This window comes from Aegilops tauschii, chromosome 5 (assembly GCF_002575655.3).
Source record: "Aegilops tauschii subsp. strangulata cultivar AL8/78 chromosome 5, Aet v6.0, whole genome shotgun sequence".
NCBI classification, from domain to species: domain Eukaryota; kingdom Viridiplantae; phylum Streptophyta; class Magnoliopsida; order Poales; family Poaceae; genus Aegilops; species Aegilops tauschii.
In genome coordinates this window covers 4,215,383-4,233,962 of record NC_053039.3, presented here as the reverse complement: position 1 = coordinate 4,233,962, position 18,580 = coordinate 4,215,383, and the positions used below count along the sequence as shown (strand labels likewise).

At 40.9% G+C, this 18,580-nt stretch overlaps 3 protein-coding genes and 1 pseudogene across 4 annotated transcripts; all 4 read right to left on the bottom strand.

Annotated features, from left to right (window-relative positions):
- Window positions 1–649: 649 nt before the first annotated feature.
- LOC141023245 (obtusifoliol 14-alpha demethylase-like) lies at window positions 650–3,842 on the bottom strand. The gene is made up of 3 exons (XM_073499602.1): window positions 2,721–3,842; window positions 1,948–2,450; window positions 650–1,868 (listed from the first exon to the last, which is right to left on the bottom strand). The coding sequence occupies exons 2-3, from the start codon at window positions 2,431–2,433 to the stop codon at window positions 1,785–1,787; spliced, it is 570 nt and encodes a 189-aa protein (XP_073355703.1). The 5' UTR covers window positions 2,434–2,450; window positions 2,721–3,842; the 3' UTR covers window positions 650–1,784.
- On the bottom strand, window positions 879–1,754 carry LOC123493873 (obtusifoliol 14-alpha demethylase). Its single transcript, XM_045228146.2, has one exon. It carries the CDS (start codon window positions 1,752–1,754, stop codon window positions 879–881), a length of 876 nt encoding a protein of 291 aa, XP_045084081.2.
- Window positions 3,843–3,950: 108 nt separating the features above from the next.
- On the bottom strand, window positions 3,951–6,796 carry LOC109745900 (obtusifoliol 14-alpha demethylase). 2 transcript variants are annotated; one of them, XM_020305009.4, is made up of 3 exons: window positions 6,607–6,796; window positions 5,224–5,719; window positions 3,951–5,034 (listed from the first exon to the last, which is right to left on the bottom strand). In XM_020305009.4, the coding sequence occupies exons 1-3, from the start codon at window positions 6,705–6,707 to the stop codon at window positions 4,024–4,026; spliced, it is 1,608 nt and encodes a 535-aa protein (XP_020160598.1). In that variant the 5' UTR covers window positions 6,708–6,796; the 3' UTR covers window positions 3,951–4,023. The 2 variants fall into 2 exon arrangements, with proteins under 2 accessions (XP_020160598.1, XP_045084164.1); XM_045228229.2 differs by lacking the exon at window positions 6,607–6,796 and adding an exon at window positions 6,440–6,569.
- Window positions 6,797–13,743: 6,947 nt separating this feature from the next.
- LOC109745895 (F-box protein At4g22280-like) lies at window positions 13,744–15,897 on the bottom strand (annotated as a pseudogene).
- Window positions 15,898–18,580: the final 2,683 nt, after the last annotated feature.

Below are 18,580 nucleotides of genomic sequence, written 5' to 3'. Positions count from 1 at the left end.
ACTGGGGAAAATTTTCTACTCTGCTTGTCACGTCACGAGCAAGGAAATTACGTGTATCTATGATTCGTTTCAAGTTTCAGCTTAGACTGGCATGCACTCATGCTACTCTTTTGTGGACTAAGAGTAGACAATTGTATAAGTAAACAAAAAGAAAGACATGCAGGTCTTATTTCTGATGGTTGGGAAGATGCTTTTAGTGCACACCTGGGCTGCTACCTGAGAAAGGAATCTACTCAGTTGTATGAGAAAGATGAATGTACTACCCAAATTTTGTATTATAATTAATATTTAAGAACCAGTTCAAGTTTAACCTTGGGTTGACGTACATGGTTGCCATTGTGTGCATGATCGGGACACTAAGAAATTATAGTATGTCTCCTATATATATGGGTAGTGACGGGACATGGAGGAACCCATGGGCTCATCGGTGATAAGTTTCCAAGTGAAAATAGACTATTCATCGGAGTCACCACTGACGAGTGACCACCCCTCCCCTCCACTCCGCGCTCTCGTTCCGTCATTGTCAATATCAGTGCAAGATTGCAAGGAATATCAGTGCAAGATAGTGTGCCTACCACGAATTTTTTCGAATGAACAAAACAAAGGAGAAGTGAAAGGATAAAAAAGAGGAAAGACATCGAAAGCAACAAACACAATATATTTATTTATTTATTATGGACATAGTTGTGGGTATTGACCATACTCAACCCCTAGTCCGCTACTCAACGCAACATGATTGTCTCCCAATACAAGTATGCATCACACAAATACAAACATGCTTTTTTGTAGGTTACACATATGAAAAGACATATGCATACAGTACATATTGATTGCATGAATACACGTAGAAGTAGATCACATAGTTAAGCGACTGCAAATTAAATTCCATTTCTCGTATATCTCACGAGTAATTTTCCCTGTGGATCTGGCAAGAACTTGCTCCAGTCTGTGTTAGGGAAGGGAGAGACCAATTCGAGATCAAAGTTCCTCAGCAAATGGCTCCATATCACTTTGAGTTGCATGTAAGCATAAGCCTCTCCGGTGCAAACGTGCCTTCCACCACCAAATGATGTGTAAGAGAACTTGCCACCCACTTTGTCCTCTCTTCTTTCGGGGCCAAACCGATTTGGATCATACACCTGAGGGTCCGTATAAATGTAAGGGATATTGTTGTTTACTATAGTAGGAGTTGCTACGATGTAGTCCTGCGGGATGTCATATTGTTGGCCTTCTTTCGTCTGCACCGTGAAGCGCTTATGGACCCTGCGAACCAGCAGTGGTGTCGCAGGGTTCTTCCGCAGCGCCTCCTTGATGCAATTATGCAGCGTATCCATCTCTAAGAAGGCATTGTATTCTAGTCCGTCCTTGTATTTCTTGGCGACTTGATGTTGCTCCTCAATGGCAGCTCTTAAGAAGGCTGGATGGCTGAGAAGACGAGCTCCAGTCCAAGTACTAGTATGAGAGCTGGTGTGTTTTCCAGCAAACAGCAAGCCAATGATCAACCCGACTACCTCTTCTACTGTTGTAGGGCGACCATCTTTGTACTTGGAGTCAATCAGTTTCTGCAGCGTGTCCTCCTCCACTCGCCCGGAGCTCTTACGGGACTCGACAACATTAGAGAGGATCTCTGTTAGCCTTATACGCGCCCTATCACGCTGCCAGTTTGCTGGAGTTGGGAGATATGGGAACAAGAAGCTGATCAAGGTCACACCCTTTTCGATCTCGCGAAAAAGTGTGTAGACTTCATCAAACATATTCTCCCGGACCTCTTTTCCAAGCAAACATCAGCCTGATATCAACATAAGTAGCTGCTCGAACTCAAGCTTTAGATCAACTACGCCTTTCTCTCCCCACTTTGCAAAGAAATCCTGTGCATATACATGAGTTAATTAATATACCACCCATCCATCACACACACACACACACACAAAGAGTAAAAAGGCCCACCTCCACTTCTTGAAGCATTGGAGAAACATGGCTCCTTAACCTGGATGCCCTCAGTGCTTCACTGTGGAAGCGCATTTGTTCCATTCGGGTGGCGGTATCTCTACCATAACCAACTGCCTTGCCAAACATGGGCACTGTGAACTCAAGCAGATTACCATGGCTAATCTCTGACTCCAAACCTTGGAAGAAATGAGTCGTCGCCTCTGGCCCGATCAAGAGTGTTACCTTGATCACTCCAAAGCAACTTACAGTGAAGACACTGCCATAGTTAACATATAGATAATTGACCATAGGTGGTAGACCCTTCTTCAGAAGGGTAGGTAATAATCCTAGGAGAGCAAGTCCATTCACCATGGGTGGAAGTTGGCCTGTTGTACGCTGTGGATCAATGTTGGTGATTCTTGCTCTTGTGATCTTGGTGGCCAATACAGTAATGAAAAGAAGAGCTATGGCCCACCACATGGCAGTGAGACTTGTCAAGTCCATGATGATGTTTATTTGACCTGCAAGAACATTAGTATGAGTTACTCTCCCTCCCATTCATTTCATTAGGCCCATCTCTAAATGGACTGTTCTTGTTCTGTTGACAGTGCATATATTGTACAGTTACCTACATATACAACAGCTGAATAAACTTGTTATATAACCACGCATGCATGAAGTAGGGAATACTAGCTAGTAGAATAGACTATGCACGGTTTCATTATATTGCCTCAACAACGCGCATGCACCAAACTCTAATGAACAGAAGAGGTGGCAGCATGCATGCATACCTCAATACGTAGAAGCTTATTCGTCTCTTTCACGTACTAGCTAGTAGCTAGTTAAATGGTATGTCTGCACTATCATCAAATTAGGGCTGCAATCTCTGCTAGCTAGCTAACTAGCAGTGAGTGAGTGCGAGATCTGTGCGGAGTAACACGCAGGAAGGCAACTAAGGATATGAACATCGATATATAGAATATATACAGAGAGAGTGAGTGAGTGCAGTCTGGGAAGTCCAACATCAATTACAGCTACTCCTAGCTAGCAGCCACACTGTGACTAATGCCCGAGCCCGACCGTTGGTTCTTCTTGGTTGGAAATATCTTCGACTTTTGAGTACATAGCGTGCTGTCTTTTACCAGTGCTGCTGTACTCCCCACGTATGGAACGTCAAGTCCTAGCTAGTCGTAATCCATGGTTTCGTGCCCGAGTTGGAGTTTGCAACCTAATAGTCTGGGTCTGGCAATGACTACCAGACAAAATACTACTCCCTCGCTTGTGGTTTGTAGTTTTGACTATGAATTTAACTAGCAAAATATTCTCTCTCTCTCTCTCTCTCTCTCTCTCTCTCTCTGTGTGTGTGTGTGTGTAAATAATCAGTGGCCCTTTTTGTAAGGAAGGTCCTCTTTGGTCGGAAATCCAACTCGGTGCCCAGGCTCATCTGCTCCCGCTCAGAAAAAAAATCAAAATAAATACTAGAAAAATTCAAAAAATAATCGGGAGAAAGAGGCCGTGGTTTTCAACAAGAACTTGAAACGCGCACACTGCTACAGATTATGCTATTACTGACAAAAGATCACAGATGCATGGTAGGAATATCCTTTTCAGATGAAGGCCACCATACGTGTCAAGGTCTTTGCCGAGTGCTTTCTGAATGGCACTTGTCAAAGAACAGGCTTTGCCGAGTGTCCAGCCTTAGCCGAGGGCATTTTTTTTGCAGTCGGTTTATGAGGCCTTTGCCGAGTGTCCAACAGGACGCACTACCAATCCAGGCCATTTCAGTAGTGAATAGTGAGTACTCCATTTGGTTTTTTTAGGGGTGAATACTCCATTTAGTGCAAGCCTCACAAAGTCTGCCAACCAGGAATCTTTTCAAATGCAACAGAAAAAAGTAGTGGAAGGACACAAAAGGACGGATGACATAGAAACCAACCAAGACTATGTATTTATTTCTTGATGAACATAATTGTGGGTACGGAACTACTGGCACTCAAAGCCAAGTCCGCCACTAAATGTGGCATCCAAACACGATTGCGTTGATATTACACAGAAGTAAGCGTACATATACACATATAGGTTGCAGTAGATCAACTAATTAAGTGACTGCAAAATGCCATTCCTCTTATATTTTACGAGTAGTTTTCCTTGTGGCTCTGGCAAGAACTTGCTCCAGTCTGTCTTGGGGAAAGGGGAGATCAATTCGAGCTCAAAGTTCCTCAGCAAATGGCTCCATATCACTTTAAGTTGCATGTAAGCATAGGCCTCCCCGGTGCAAATGTGTCTTCCACCACTAAATGACGTGTAAGAGAACTTGCCACCAACTTTGTCCTCTCTTCTTTCGGGGCCAAACCGGCATGGATCATATACCTGAGGGTCCTTATAGATATAAGAGATGTTATTAGTCACTATAGTAGGAGTTGCTACGATGTGGTCTTGCGGGATGTCATATTCTTTGCCCTCTTTCGTCTTCACCATGAATTGCTTATGTGCCCTGCGGACCAGCATTGGTGTTGGAGGATGCTTCCTTAGCGCCTCCTTGATGCATCTATGTAGTGTATCCATCTCTATAAATGCATTGTAGTCTAGCCCCATGTCCTTGTATTTGCTACTGATTTGTTGTTGCTCCTCAATGGCAGCTCTCAAGAAAGTTGGATGGCTGAGTAAACAAGCTGCAGTCCAAGTACTAGTGTGAGAGCTGGTGTGTTTTCCAGCAAACAACAGGCCAATGATTAGCCCGACTACCTCTTCTACCGTTGTAGGGCGACCATCTTTGTACTTAGAGTCGATCAATTTCTGCAATGTATCATCCTCAACTCTGCCGGAGTTCTTACGGGAATCGACGACATCAGAAAGGATTTGTGTTAGCCTGATGCGTGCTTTATCTCGCTTCCGGTTTGCTGGAGTTGGGAGATATGGGAACAAGAAGCTAATCAAGGTCACACCATTATCTTCAATCTCGTGAAAAAGTGTGTAGACTTCATCAAACATGTTCTCCCGAACCTCTTTTCCGAGCAAACATCTGCTTGAGATCAACATGAGTAACTTCTCGAACTCAAGCTTTAGATCAACAATGCCTTCCTCTCCCCATTTTGCAAAGTAACCCTGCATAAATGCATCAATACAACATAAGTTTTGTGCAACTTGTATGTAAACATGTATTCTAGAATAGATGAGTAATTTATGGTTTAAACTTTGTAATGAAAAGATGCCTACATGCATAAACCGAGCTAGAGGCCCTTTTCTGGGGCAAAAATAACAGATGAGTAAGGGCACAGCCTGTTTGCTACGCACCTCCACTTCTTGAAGCATGGGATAAACATGGCTCCTCAACCTTGATGGTCTCAGTGCTTCGATATGGAAGCGCATTTGTTCAGTTCGGGTGGCGGTATCTCTGCCATAACCCACTGCTTCACCAAACATGGGCACAGTGAACTCAAACAGATTACCGTGGCTAATCTCCGACTCCAGACCTTGGAAGAAATGAGCCGTCACCTCTGGCCCGATCAAGAGTGTTACCTTCACTCCAAATGAACTTACCATGAATACACTGCCATATTTGACATATAGATCATTCACCATTGCCGGTAGACCCTTGTTCAAAAGGGTAGGTAATAGTTTTAGGAGAGCAACTCCATTCACCAGGGGAGGAAGTTGACCTGTTGTACGATGTAGATCAACGGTGGTGACTCTTGCTCTTGAAATCTTGGTGACTAACACGGTGATGAAAAGAAGAGCCACAGCCCACCACACTGCGGTGAGACTTGCTAAGTCCATGTTGTTATTTGGCCTGCAAGAACATTAGTATGAGTTACTCCATCCCCTTCATTTTGTTAGGCCCATCTCTATGAGTTGGATCGACTAGGAGTCCTTTTATGGACGTCACATAAATGGACTGTTAAGACGTGAGAGTATATATTGTACACCATGCATGATGCTTATAGAACTATATATGATGCTTAAATTTACTTGAGAACAAATTGATTAGACTTGGAATCCATAAAGTACCTGACGTCGGGTACGTGCACATGGCAAAATGAACGTTTTGTGGCAATTTATATTTGTTGAGGATGGCAAGTTTAGTGGGCAAGCATGACAAATATGTCTTTGTTTATCTTTTTGCTAGGAAAATTGACGTGCTTGTAAACAAAAATGGCCATCCACGCATCAACTCAAATTGCTATAAAAATCGTTCATTTTGCCATGTGCAAGTACCTGACGTCAGGTACTTATCATTTTCGTTAAACTTCTTATACGACTAGGAGTCCTTTTATACACTTAGAATTGAATGAACTTCTTATACAACCATGATGCTTAAATTTACTTGAGAACAAATATCATTTTTATATACTCAGTGAATAACCAAGCATATATAACTTACTTTTTTTGAAAAGATGGACAGCACCCAGGGCCTAACCGAACATAACATATGGATGTTTCTACGAATCTAGCTAGCTTGGCTTACAAATATTGACTTGGAGTAAAAAAGTAAAAGGAAAAACAACGGTACCATATCATGCAGCTGACATGACAATATTACTGATATATATGCCAAGAGAAAAAAAAATCACAGATCGTTAAGCAATTTAGCGTGCATATATGAGACCTGGCAAGTTAAAATTAATTAATCCACAGCGCTAACTTTAGAAAGAAGATCTAGCTAGCATGCATACATACCTCAATATGTCTCGGCAAAGAGGGTTGTGAGCATCATAAATTTGAGCCGTCCTCAGCGCCGCACATAGAAAACACAGGAAGGAGGTAAGGACACTTAACATGGATAGCTAGAATATATAGAGAAAGCGCGAGTGCAGAGGTTACCAAGCTATGTATGACTAACTGATATACCAGCACGGTCCACACGGACAACTAATCTAGCAGCTAGCTAGTAGTAACAGTTTGGGAAGTCCAACATTACTTCTAGCTTAACTAGCATCCAAGCTTAGCTAGTATCCACTGTGACTAATGCATGCACGTGTTTCTTCCTGTTGAAAATTGAGCTTTGACTCTTTTCAGTAGCTAGCATAGATACCGTACTGTGTTCTACTAGTATTCGGCAGGTAATCAAGTTGGAGTCTGCAACTTAATTGTATGACAATGACTAGGAGAAAATAGCACTGAAAGGTATTAAGTGCCTAAGTATTATGTAGCTCATCATATTTGCACAGAATCGAGGGTCAAATAATATCTTTAAGCATATATCACTGCCTACTCTTTTGAAAAACCTCAGGCGTCAGTGATCACATGGGCGGCTAGTAGTTGGAGTGTTGGACTACACAACACTAGATAAACATGCTGACTGATAGACCGTGCTGAGCCGTCACAAATTCTGAACATGGTTAAGGAGGTCAAGACTCTAGCTGCTGGGAGAAATATTTGTAGTCACAACTTGGTTACTATGCTAAAACTAGCCAAAACACTGCATGTTCGATTGGCAATAGTCTTTTTTTTCTTTTGAGTGAAGATTGGCAACAGTCAAATTAAGAAGAAGAAGAAGAAGAAGAAGAAGAAGAGGAGATTAGGTGGTGGAGGAGGAGAGCAATAACTAGAGGCGGCTACCTAGCTAGTATTAGTGGTCGATAGATTAACATCACTAAACGCCGCCGAGTACTAGAGACCCATCACCTAGACACCACCTTTGCTCGAGTAAATGTTGCATTAATTCTCCTTAGTCTATTTCTCCTTTTAGCTAGTATCATGCATGCCAACTAAGCAATTTTGACGAAGTGACATAGAATTAAATGAATAAAGAGAGCGTTGAGTATCATATTATGAGACTGTATCATAATAAAATTATATACTACTATATGTCATGCATGGCAACAAATGAGACCACCTAAGATACTACTTTTTTTTCGGGAACACCTAAGATACTAGTTTATGGTATTATGCACTACAAAGGTAGTATCATATGCATGATACTACTATATAATACTCCCCACTACGACCAGCCTTAGTACTTATTTTATTCTTAAGTTATTACTTAGTTAAATCCCTCGTTTACTGTCTGCCTAGCAACCAATAGAGTAAACTATTCCCAAACTACCGTTTGAGTGCGCACGTAGTTGCGTACCTGACAACATAGTTGTGGAGTTGGTAGTTGCCTTCCAGTAGCTCTTTGGTGGTAACAATACCCATGAAAAGAGGGGTAAAAATTGGCATACCTTTTGCTAAATAGGGTAACCCGGATGAAAAGTTGTTAAATGAGGTAATTAGTGCCAGAAATATCAATGTAGGGGGTAAAGACTAAAATTTACTCTAGATAGAAATCCCCTCTGCTTATTTGGAAAAATTCTGTTCCACTGCTCTTGTGCAAATGGACAGTTCCAGAAGAGATTAGTAAGACTTCCCTCTTGACTCTCACAAAATTAGCACCGTTGAAGCTTTGATGATGGAATCACTACTAGGGAAAAGTCTATACACAGAATCTTACCAGCAGCGTGTTTTAAAATAAGGTGCTGCTGCTCAGCAGCGCGCTCCAGCAGAACTCGCTGCTGAAATAAAAGTAGCAGTAGCGCGCCTCCTCTAACACGCGCTACTGCTATAATTGCCACGACCCCGCCACAAAGCTAGTTTAAGTAGCAGCACGTTAATACGAAGAGCGCTACTGCTACAGATCATAGCAGTAGCGCATTCACGTAATACCCGCTACTGCTAAGTTTACTAAAAAAATTAGTCCCACCTTGCTCCGTGAAGAGGGTTTCTACCACCTTAAATATGTTACTTCTCAAACTATCACAAGCACTTGGTCTTCATTGAACTCTATGTGTAAAATTTGTGGCAGCAATATGAGTCTTCCCCGGTTCCTAAACCGGTGAGGACTCGTATTGACGAATTAGATTGTACACAAAAAGATCATTGATGATCAATGTATTTTTGATGTCTATTTTTACATGATGACACATAGCAGTAGCGCGTTCTGTGTGAAAGGCGCTACTGCTAGGTCGTTTAGCAGTAGCGCCTTTCCCTATAGCGCGCTACTAGTAAGCTATTCTATCTCCCACCCCCCACTCTCCTCTATCTGATCCACTCACACTCACACTCACTCGATCTCCCCCCTGTCGGGGATATACCCCGCGGTATGACCCGGCCAGAGATATGACCCGGCTGGGACTTGGTGTTACATTGGTAAACCGCCCAAAGAATGGTGACTCACTGACAACCCGGTCGGGCCTGGTGACTCATTGGTGACCCGGCGGGTGTTTCAGATGGATGACAAGGCCCAAGGCCCAGAAGGCCGGCTCATGCTATGATGGGCCGGCTTACGAGGAAAGGCATAAGGAATATTCCCTTACAAAGGAAGCAAAACTAGGACTCCACTTGTAATAGAGTAATCCTAATCCTACTAGGACTAGTCATGTAACCCGCTCCTTCAACTTATATAAGGAGGGGCAGGGCACCCCAAAAGGGAGAAGAGATAATCTCTAAGGTTAGACACAACTAGGAGGGCCGGCTTATGCGGCGACTCCCTCATGATCATAATGAGACCTAGCAACAAACAGCATGTAGGGCTATTACCGGATGATGTTTCCCGGGGCCCGAAGCTGTCTAAATCCTTGTCTTGTGTGTTGATCCGCCTCGTGTCTCTCATCCCGATCAACCCCTCTCAAGCTACCACATAGATGCGTTAGCCTCATGACTAAGTCCTCACACTAGGACATCTGCCGTGACAATTCCACGACACCCCCTCAACCCCTCGCGTTGGCCGCCATCGCCCCCGCCGTCCGCCGTCGCCTACCCCTTCTCCCTCTGCGCCGCCGTCACCTCCTCCTCCTCGCTGGACTCGGTACCGCCCTCCTCCTCCGTCCTCCCTCCACTCGCCGCCGGTCGGCCCCTCCTCGCTCCGCCATCCTCCTCCGTCCTACTCTCTCCTCCCTCCTCCAGTCACCCCTCCTTCCCCCTCCTCCCTCCTCCAACCACAGCCCCTCCTCCCTGCTACATTTTGATTTAGTAGGCTAGTTCATATGCAACATTTTGATTTAGTTGATATAGTAGGCTAGTTGATTTAGTTGATTTAGAACATTTTGATTTAGTTGATTTAGTAGGCTAGTTGATTTAGTAGCCTAGTTGATTTAGTTGATTTATAGAACATTTTGATTTAGTAGGCTAGTTCATAAATTTGAACTAAAACCACGACGAGTAATTTGGAACGGAGGGAGTACTACCTAGTACCTATAATGCTTTATGAAATTGATATCTAGTAGTACCTAGTATCTGAAAATTGCAATTTATTGAAACTGAAACGGGGTAGGAAGCGGGGGGGGGGGGGGGGGGGGGGGGCGGGGATGATGAAAGATATAGCAGTAGCGCGGGGCTAGGAAACCGCTACAGCTGATTAATAGTAGCGCGTTCCGGAAAAGCGTTGCTGATATAGTCAATAGTAGTAGCGCGGATGTAGACCGCGCTACTACTAACAGTTAGCTGTAGCGCTGTAGTAGTAGCGCAGCAGCCCGCGCTGCTGATAGCCTCAAAACCCGTGCTACTGCTAGGGTTTTCCCTAGTAGTGAATGGCTTTATGTGAAGAAGATATCTACTATTTGTACAACCATGTAACAACAACCAGAAGAAAACTTTTTGTTCAGTTGGGCAGCACATTTCCAAAGGTTAGTAAAGAGGAAGTGAGCCCCCCTTTTCTTGGGTCAAGGACTCATGGGCCAAAGTGCATGACACAGACGTGATCACCACCTTCTCTGCCGAGCTCTGATGCCCAGAGTTGACTCAAAAGATCAGGCGCAAGTCCCCACAGACGACACCAGAGCTCTTTGACATTGCCAAAAACTACACTTCTGGGATGGAAGTGTTCCTCAATAAGCAAAAGTACAACGAGGGGAAAGATAGAGGAGCGCCCAAGTCATCCAAGGCCAAAGCCACCAACGTCTCCCAGATCCAAGAGCGCTCGTGGATTGTCAAGGAGGAACAACAATCATAAGAGCGAGAGCGGTGATAAAGATGACCTTGTCGCGACGGCCAAACATGCCCTGACATGGGGTATCGACATCGCAACCTGAAAGAAAAGAGGAATAAATCTCTTTTGAAACCAGAAAACCAAGAAGCCATTGTGGGTGAATATTGTCGAAGATCTTTGGATTGTTTCGTTTCAAGATATTTGAAGCAGCAGCCGCTATGGCTTTGCAGAAGAAAGGCATGTTAAAGTTGGTCTTGAGCTGAATGACAAGCCTCTCCATGGGGTGGTGAATGTGAAACATAGGTTCACCAGTTGGAGCTGAAACTGCAGGTCCAAAAGAGATTTTGAGCATTTCGATGGGCTAGAAAAGAAAACTAATGATATTCAAAAAAAGAAACCAGAAATAGCATCTGCAAATGATCCTTCGCACATTTCTCTAATAAAGAACAAAAACTTACCCTTCACATAGTCTAGTTTGACTCAAATGAGTTGTGCCAATATCAAGAATACAAACAAGCATGAGAAAGGTTGTTGAACACCAGGCATGCCAGCAAACCTCTCTCGAGTGTTAACTTTGATCAAATCAAAATGATGACACCGAGTTTTGATTTTTAACTTTTTCAAATTTGCATACTTTTTTCAAACTCACAAACTTTTTACTAAAATATTTTTAAATTTATGAATGTTTTTCTCAAATTTGTGGATATTTTTTTCAAATTCAGGAACGTTTTCCCTTTTTGTGAACTTTTCTCAAATTCATCAAATTTTGTGATTTTTTTTTCTAATTCACGAACTCTTTCAAAATTATGAGTTTTTTTAAATGTTGAAGTTTTTTCAAAAATCGTGTATATTTTTTATTTTTATGAACTTCCTTTTTCAAATTTGTTTACCTTTTTAAATTCATGAACTTTTTGTAAACCGACCAACATTTGACAAATCCGTGAACTTTTCTAATTTCACGAACATATTCAAAATCGCAAAATCCTGAACCAGCAGCACCATACAGCTGACAAGAAAGGGAAGCGAGGGAGTGAAGTTTAATAGGCCACAGCCCACTTCCGTTCGCATGAGCGTCGGTTCCCGATTCGACGCTAGAGGCGCTTTTTCTCAGATATGTATCGCTTTTTCTCTCTGCATTTTTCTCATTTTTTAATGCTAGAATAGGTTATATTTATCTTTTAAAACAATATTTTCTTTTTTTCACGTGTCTTTGGTTTTTTTTCGGTGTCCACTGGTAATTGATTTCTTCTTTTTCCTTTTTCATTTTTTTCAACTCATTTTTTTTCAAACACATTGTAAATTTATCATATATATTAGAAACATTTTTAGACCATTTTAATATTTTATAAATGCATAATTAACCTTTTTAAATATATGTTTAACTTTTAGACATTGTACATTTTTCCTATACATCTGAATCATTTTATATATACGTTTAACAATTTTTGAAGTACATGTTAAACATTTTCAAGTATGCATTGAACATTTTTATAATGAAACGAAACTTTTTTTAACCTACACTATTTTTTAAATTGTATAAATATAATTTTGAAATTCATGAATGTTTATTTAAACACATGAACTTTTTCAGATAGCACGTGAATTTTTTAGAATGTTGTGAAACATTTTTTTAATTATGCAAACACTTTTTGCATTGCGTAAACATTTTTTAAATTTCATGAACATTCTTTTTAGAACGCATGAAAAGTTTTTTAAATGTATTGATAATTATTTTTGAATGCTACGAACAAGTTTTTTAACCACATGAACATTTTCTAAATGTTCAGTGATATTTAAAAAAATAACTAATGTAATATTTAAAATATATGTATTTAAAATGTTTTAAAATGAAAATAAACACACAAACCAAACAGAACAATCAAAACAAGGAACAAGAAAAAGAACAAAACTTCTTATATAGATGAGAGGTGTAGTCGCATGCGCACATCTGTTGGGCCAGCCAATATATCCCTTGCCGTAGGTTCAAAACTTCAAATCTATATGATTCCTTATTGTGGCTCCATTTTGATGTTTATCCACGAATTCTATACTCCTGAGGCCATTTTAAAATATTATGATCCAACCCTGCACATTAGGAGCCGCACTGCCAAAGTTTTATCATTTCGTTGGTTCCATATGATCCAACATCCAATGATCATACTGTCTAGAGCAATAGTAAATAATCCCCCTCCACTTATTAGGAAAATCCTTTGCCAACAGTCTCGTGCAAAAGGACAATTCCAAACGAGAGATGAAGAACAATTTCTCTTGAGTTCACTAGTAAAATTGGTCTTGAGCTGAACGAGAAACCTCTCTATGGGGTGGTGAATGCCAAGCTTGGTCCACAGCTCCATGAGAGATTTTGGGCATTCTGATGGGCTAGAACAGAAAACTAATGATATGCAGAAAACAACCAAAACATATAGCATCACAATAATCCTTCGCACAACTCTCTAATAGAGTACAAAACAATTATCCTTCACACAGTCTAGTTAGAATCAAATGAGTTGTGCCAATATCACAAATACAAGCAATCACGAGAAAGGTTGCAATGTCGCTGCATATTTAAATCAACTCCTTGAATTGATTCATTTAAAATGGTAGAAGACAATTGCTCGGTTAATTTGGCTAGCACACAAGGTGAGAACTGATGCCCTGACATTTCGGCAACAACACTTTCATCCACTATTGTGAGCTCAGTATAGATATGAGAAAAACAATCCAATATTTGGCTAGAACACAACTACATTGGACACTCAACTAGACTACGTTGATGAACTAGCTCAAATCAACCATCACACATATATAGCAAATTCGATCGCAACATGTGCGCACAAAATATCCAGACATGATCTCGAAACTCATTTGGCCACTACTTTCTGATAATAAGCGTGGCTCTCTTGTTAGGCTCACTTCTCGCTAATGTTGGCATCTCCAAAAGACTATGTCCCAACAAATTAACAAAACACTCACAAGGTGGCAGGTTCCCATAACAAAACAAGGTCTTGATTAGCATAGATCGGCGATGCTCGATGCTGATTTTCACACCGCTAGCAAGCGGTAGCAACGCCTGCACCAACGAGCTAACCCTTGAATCTTCTTCACGGCAGTGGATTTTGATTCTCTTGATACAAGGGTAGTTGCCTGAGCCCGACAGCGGTGCTCTCCTTGTCGACTGCAAAGCAGATTCAGCATCCTTGCATGTACTACATTTCTCCTGCAGAGTGTCAACATTAAGGTATTATATCAGCAAGGGCCTAAGAGGTCCTACTGTTCCAGCAGGTCAATTGGTATTTAGAGATGGTTCCGAGTGCTTACCATTTCGAGTTTAAGACTTAGCTCGTTCAACTTGGGCGGGCGATGTAGGAGGCGATGCAGCAGGTAGAAGTAAGCAGCTGGGCTCCAATCACCCCACACCATACTTGTCAGGTTGCTGAACACTGGGCATGTCTGCAAACCTCTCTCAGATGTGAACTTTGATGAAATCAAAATGATGACAATGAGTTTAGTAGTTGATTATTCGATACTTTTAAGCTAGCTTGTTAAGATAATACCAGCACATATATAGGAGGGGAAACAAGTAAGCTGAAAAAAGTGAAGATCCTTTGAATTTACATCTGAGAAGAAACTATATAACAAAATCTAACCAAAGAAGCAAATATATTCATCTAGACTTGTATGGATATAAAAAGAAAACTAGTTTGTACCTCAGGTAATGGTGCCTGCAACTCCAAGGTCGTCGGATGTGAGAGGCCATCAAGTAGACCATGAACCAGAAGTAGACCATGACCAACTGTTGTGCTTTTCATAAGCTGAAATGTGTCATATCTTAGGCTAACTGAAGTTGTTACTAGAAAGAACATATCCCTGGTTAATATAGCATAGAAATGACATCATGATTCTAAGATAGAGAGATGGGTAAGATTGCTAGCACAAATCAGGACACCTTGGTGATAAGGTAGCTAATGATATGTAGAACCTTGAGTGACCTCGATGAGATCTCCATCAAGTCCACCAAACAACAATGCTCTAGCTCTAAATGCTCAAGGACTGAGCAGTCGCAGTTCAGCGACCTAAAGAACTCATCTCTCGACAAGAGAGACTGGAGCCTGACTATTTTGAGGTGTTGTATACAAAAAATGGTTGTGCTATCCAGAAATACAGGTCCTGAAACATGAAGGAGATGAACTTTGTGCATCATGACATGAAGAATCCACTCACAACACATGGTAGTATCAACTTCGTGGACAAAGATCTGGGATTCATCCAAGGAAGCAGTGTTGTTACGTAAGAGCAGCAACGAGCAAGCGATCCCCGAACTTCTCTAACTTGTCACCATCCATGAAGTTCTGGTGATCGATGCAAATGAATGGCGTAGAGGCCCAGAGATAGCGCCACCTCGTCGAGAGCAGACTCGTGTGCATGGCCTCCAACATTGGCCAGAAGGACATCACATGGTGGAGCAGCTCGTTGGGAAGGCTGCTATCATCGGTACCTCACGTGCTCTTGGAACTGAAGGGGATTGAGGCTAGTTCTGACATTTTACCACACAGTGGACTGCATGGATCCAGCAGCGCAATGAATGAATACTTAAAATCAGACATACACGATGTAGATAGCTTTGAAGTTAGAAACACCAAATGAGCGGAGAATGTTCCATGCATGATACGTCTACCAAAAAAGAAAAGAGAAAGGTATGCTTTTGATCCCTTAAGTTTACCAAAAGTCTACATCTAGTCCCTTAAGAATTTTTGGGCAACATTTAGTCCTGCATGTCACAAAACCAGAAAATTTTCATCCAAACCCGAATCAAAGTGGTATTGATGCGGACATGTCACTGGTTTTGGAATCCCGCCTGCCATGTCAGCAGTCAAAGTCAAAGATCCCTCGTTTCACAAGAAAAAAGTCAAATCCCTCTCACAAATGCACTAGCAGGAAGCGGAACCAGCGATCAACAGCCAACAAGCTGCAACCGCACGCGTGCCATAGCCTGCAACTAACTTGAGATCCGTCACACCCGGTACGAACTCGACACCACTGGCTTACTCCATCACAGCAGTCATCGCCGATATCGCCTTGTCTTCGCCTACCTCTGCAGCAGCACGGGATCCAGATCGACGGTGAGCCCAACCACACTGCCTCCTCCTCACACGACCACCTCCTTTGCCATGATACACTTATCCACATATCTACAAACTGGTTATATTTATTCGAAATGATTTAGTTATTACAATATATTGTCAGGTTCCTCCGAGTGCTAGTATTGGTGATCCCCAAATGTGCTTTTATACGCTGTACTTGATGTTGATGAGCAGCAAAAGAAAGAAAACCAAATGGTGCTCTACACACAAAACATGGCAATCAGTTTGAAACCAAGCATAAGATTCTAACAACTCTTAAAAAGAGTGCATGCCACTTCACTGAATGGTACAGGGAGTTAGTGATCCCCAAATGAGCTTTCATACAGATATCTATCAGTAAAACAATAATTATTGATCCCAAAAGATGCCTACGAATGCACCAATCTATACCACAGAATTTGTTGATGTTTATATGCAGCAGCACAGCGACGGAGCCAGAAAAAGGCAAGGGGGGGGGGGGGGGGGGGGGGGGCAGGGGCTTGAACGAAAGTATTGTGCGTACCACAGTTCACATCCGATTTTAGTACGATGCTTACTTTAAATGGCACTAATCAAGAAGATGATGCAATCCAACTGTGATTCGGTCTAGATCATACAAAAATCCGATGGTAAACCACTGTATCCGATTTTAGTACGGGACTTACTTTGAACGACACCGATCAAGAAAATGATGCAATTCAACGGTAAACTATCATATGCATAGCAGTGCTCGGGGCTTGTCTAGAAGAATCAATCACAAACAAAGAATCATATAGCATAGTAAATATCATGAGGTTAGATACTCAAAGTATAGCTGTGTTTCTGCAATAGTAATAAAACTTACATATTTTTAAATTTAAGTTTGGCTCTATGAGAACTCTCGACAATTTATTCAGAATTGGTTGATATTCCTAGTTGGCTAGAAAGTGTTCTCAACAAAACTCTTCCTCTTCATGCCTACAAACGCATAACTCGACAACCAAATATTTTTGAATTATTTCATAGTTATAGTTTCTGGTTATATAGTTTTTATGTTACACATCGAAATAAATCATAGATTGAAAGATGGAGTTCGAAATGAAGACTAACCATAAACGAAGTCGCCGACAGCCATAGAAAAAAAAATCATATGGGATCCCACAGGTTCGAGAATCTTTTGTACCGCGAGAGGCTAGGCCTGTACAGGCGCAACCCGCGTCCGCAACCACCGAGTGGACGAGCCAGCGGCGAGTGGTGGAAAACGGAAGAGATCAGTGATCGATCAGCTTGCAGCGTGGTTGAATAATGATCAGCAGCGATTGTCCTGCTTGCACGGCTTGATTACACCCAAACTGGCTGCTTTATAATAATTATTTTTTGAGGGGAACTACTTTATAATTATCATTTTTTAGAAGACTTTATAATTATCTATTTGTGCTGTTTGGACTAATAGCTCTAATGGGCTTCTTCATCATCCAGCAGCCCAATAGGGGGGCGAGACAACAGGAGGTTCCAGACGGTTTTCTCCGGTTTGGGGAACCTTCTAGGAGGTTCCTGATCTGTTTTTTTTTCCTGTTTCTGTTTCTTTTTTGATTTTATTCTTCCCGGTTACACTTTTTGCTTTTCTCTCCTTTTCTCTCTTTTTTGTTTCTTTTTCTTTCAATTTCTTTTAATTTTTCCAATTGTTTGTTTATATGTTCGTGTTTTTCAAAAATTATTCACTAATATTTAAAACTATTTGCATTAAGAAAAATCGTTCATGTTTTCAAATTTGTTTGGGGTTTCAAAAATGTTCACTTTTGTAAAAGAATTTCTTGTTTTCAAAAATTATTCACATATTTCAAAAAAGAATTGTGTTATCAATTTTACTTCGGACCGTTTAAAAATGTGCGCTTTCCAAAAAATGTTCTCATTTTCCAATTTTGTTAATACTTTTCTTAAAAATCCAATTTAAAAAGTGCTCATATATTCAAGAAAATCTTCATATTTTTTAAAATGTTTGATCCTTCTCAAACTTTGAAAAGTGCGCAGGTTTGATAAAACAATAGTTTTTTTTGAAAAAAAAACTGATTTTTATAAACTTGAAGAAAAAATGTTGGTGTTTTCGACAAAAAGTCACAAATTTTAAAAAATGCTCGTTCTTCAAAAAATTGTTCGCATGTTCATATTGGTTCAGGAGATTTTTAAAAATGTTCATATTTGTAAAAACTGTTCATGATTTTTTTTATTTACTCACAAATAATACCAATGTTCGGGCATTTCCAAAAATGTTCTAGTTAAAATTTGTTCACAAATACACAAAATCTTCATGCTTTCAGAATTTGTTTGCAAATTTATAAAATTGTTTGAATTTTAAAATTTTGATTATGAGTTTCAAAAAACTTTCCTATTTTTAGAAAATGTTAGTGTTTGAAAAAACTGTTCACATTTTCAAATATTGTTCAGAATTTCAATCTTGTTCACAGATTCAAAACAGTTCGGTGTTTTTAGAAAAGTGTTGAGCTTTGTAAATTTTGTTCACGGATTTGAAAAATGTTTGTGTTTTTAAAATTAGAAATGTGAAATGTTTCTGATTTGAAAAACGTGAGAATATGAACCCACATTGGCTCCGTACGAAATTGTTGGTAACACGAACAATTTTTTTGCC

Excerpts from the sequence above, each read along its gene's own strand:
- LOC109745900 (XM_020305009.4), bottom strand. The coding sequence starts at position 6,707 with ATGTTAAGTGTCCTTACCTCCTTCCTGTGTTTTCTATGTGCGGCGCTG. Across the intron at positions 5,720-6,606 it reads CTTTGCCGAGACATATTGAG|GCCAAATAACAACATGGACT; the intron begins GTATGTATGCAT and ends ATGTTCTTGCAG. Across the intron at positions 5,035-5,223 it reads CCATGCTTCAAGAAGTGGAG|GGTTACTTTGCAAAATGGGG; the intron begins GTGCGTAGCAAA and ends GCATTTATGCAG.
- LOC123493873 (XM_045228146.2), bottom strand. The coding sequence starts at position 1,754 with ATGTTTGATGAAGTCTACACACTTTTTCGCGAGATCGAAAAGGGTGTG.
- LOC141023245 (XM_073499602.1), bottom strand. The coding sequence starts at position 2,433 with ATGGACTTGACAAGTCTCACTGCCATGTGGTGGGCCATAGCTCTTCTT. Across the intron at positions 1,869-1,947 it reads CAATGCTTCAAGAAGTGGAG|GATTTCTTTGCAAAGTGGGG; the intron begins GTGGGCCTTTTT and ends GTATATGCACAG.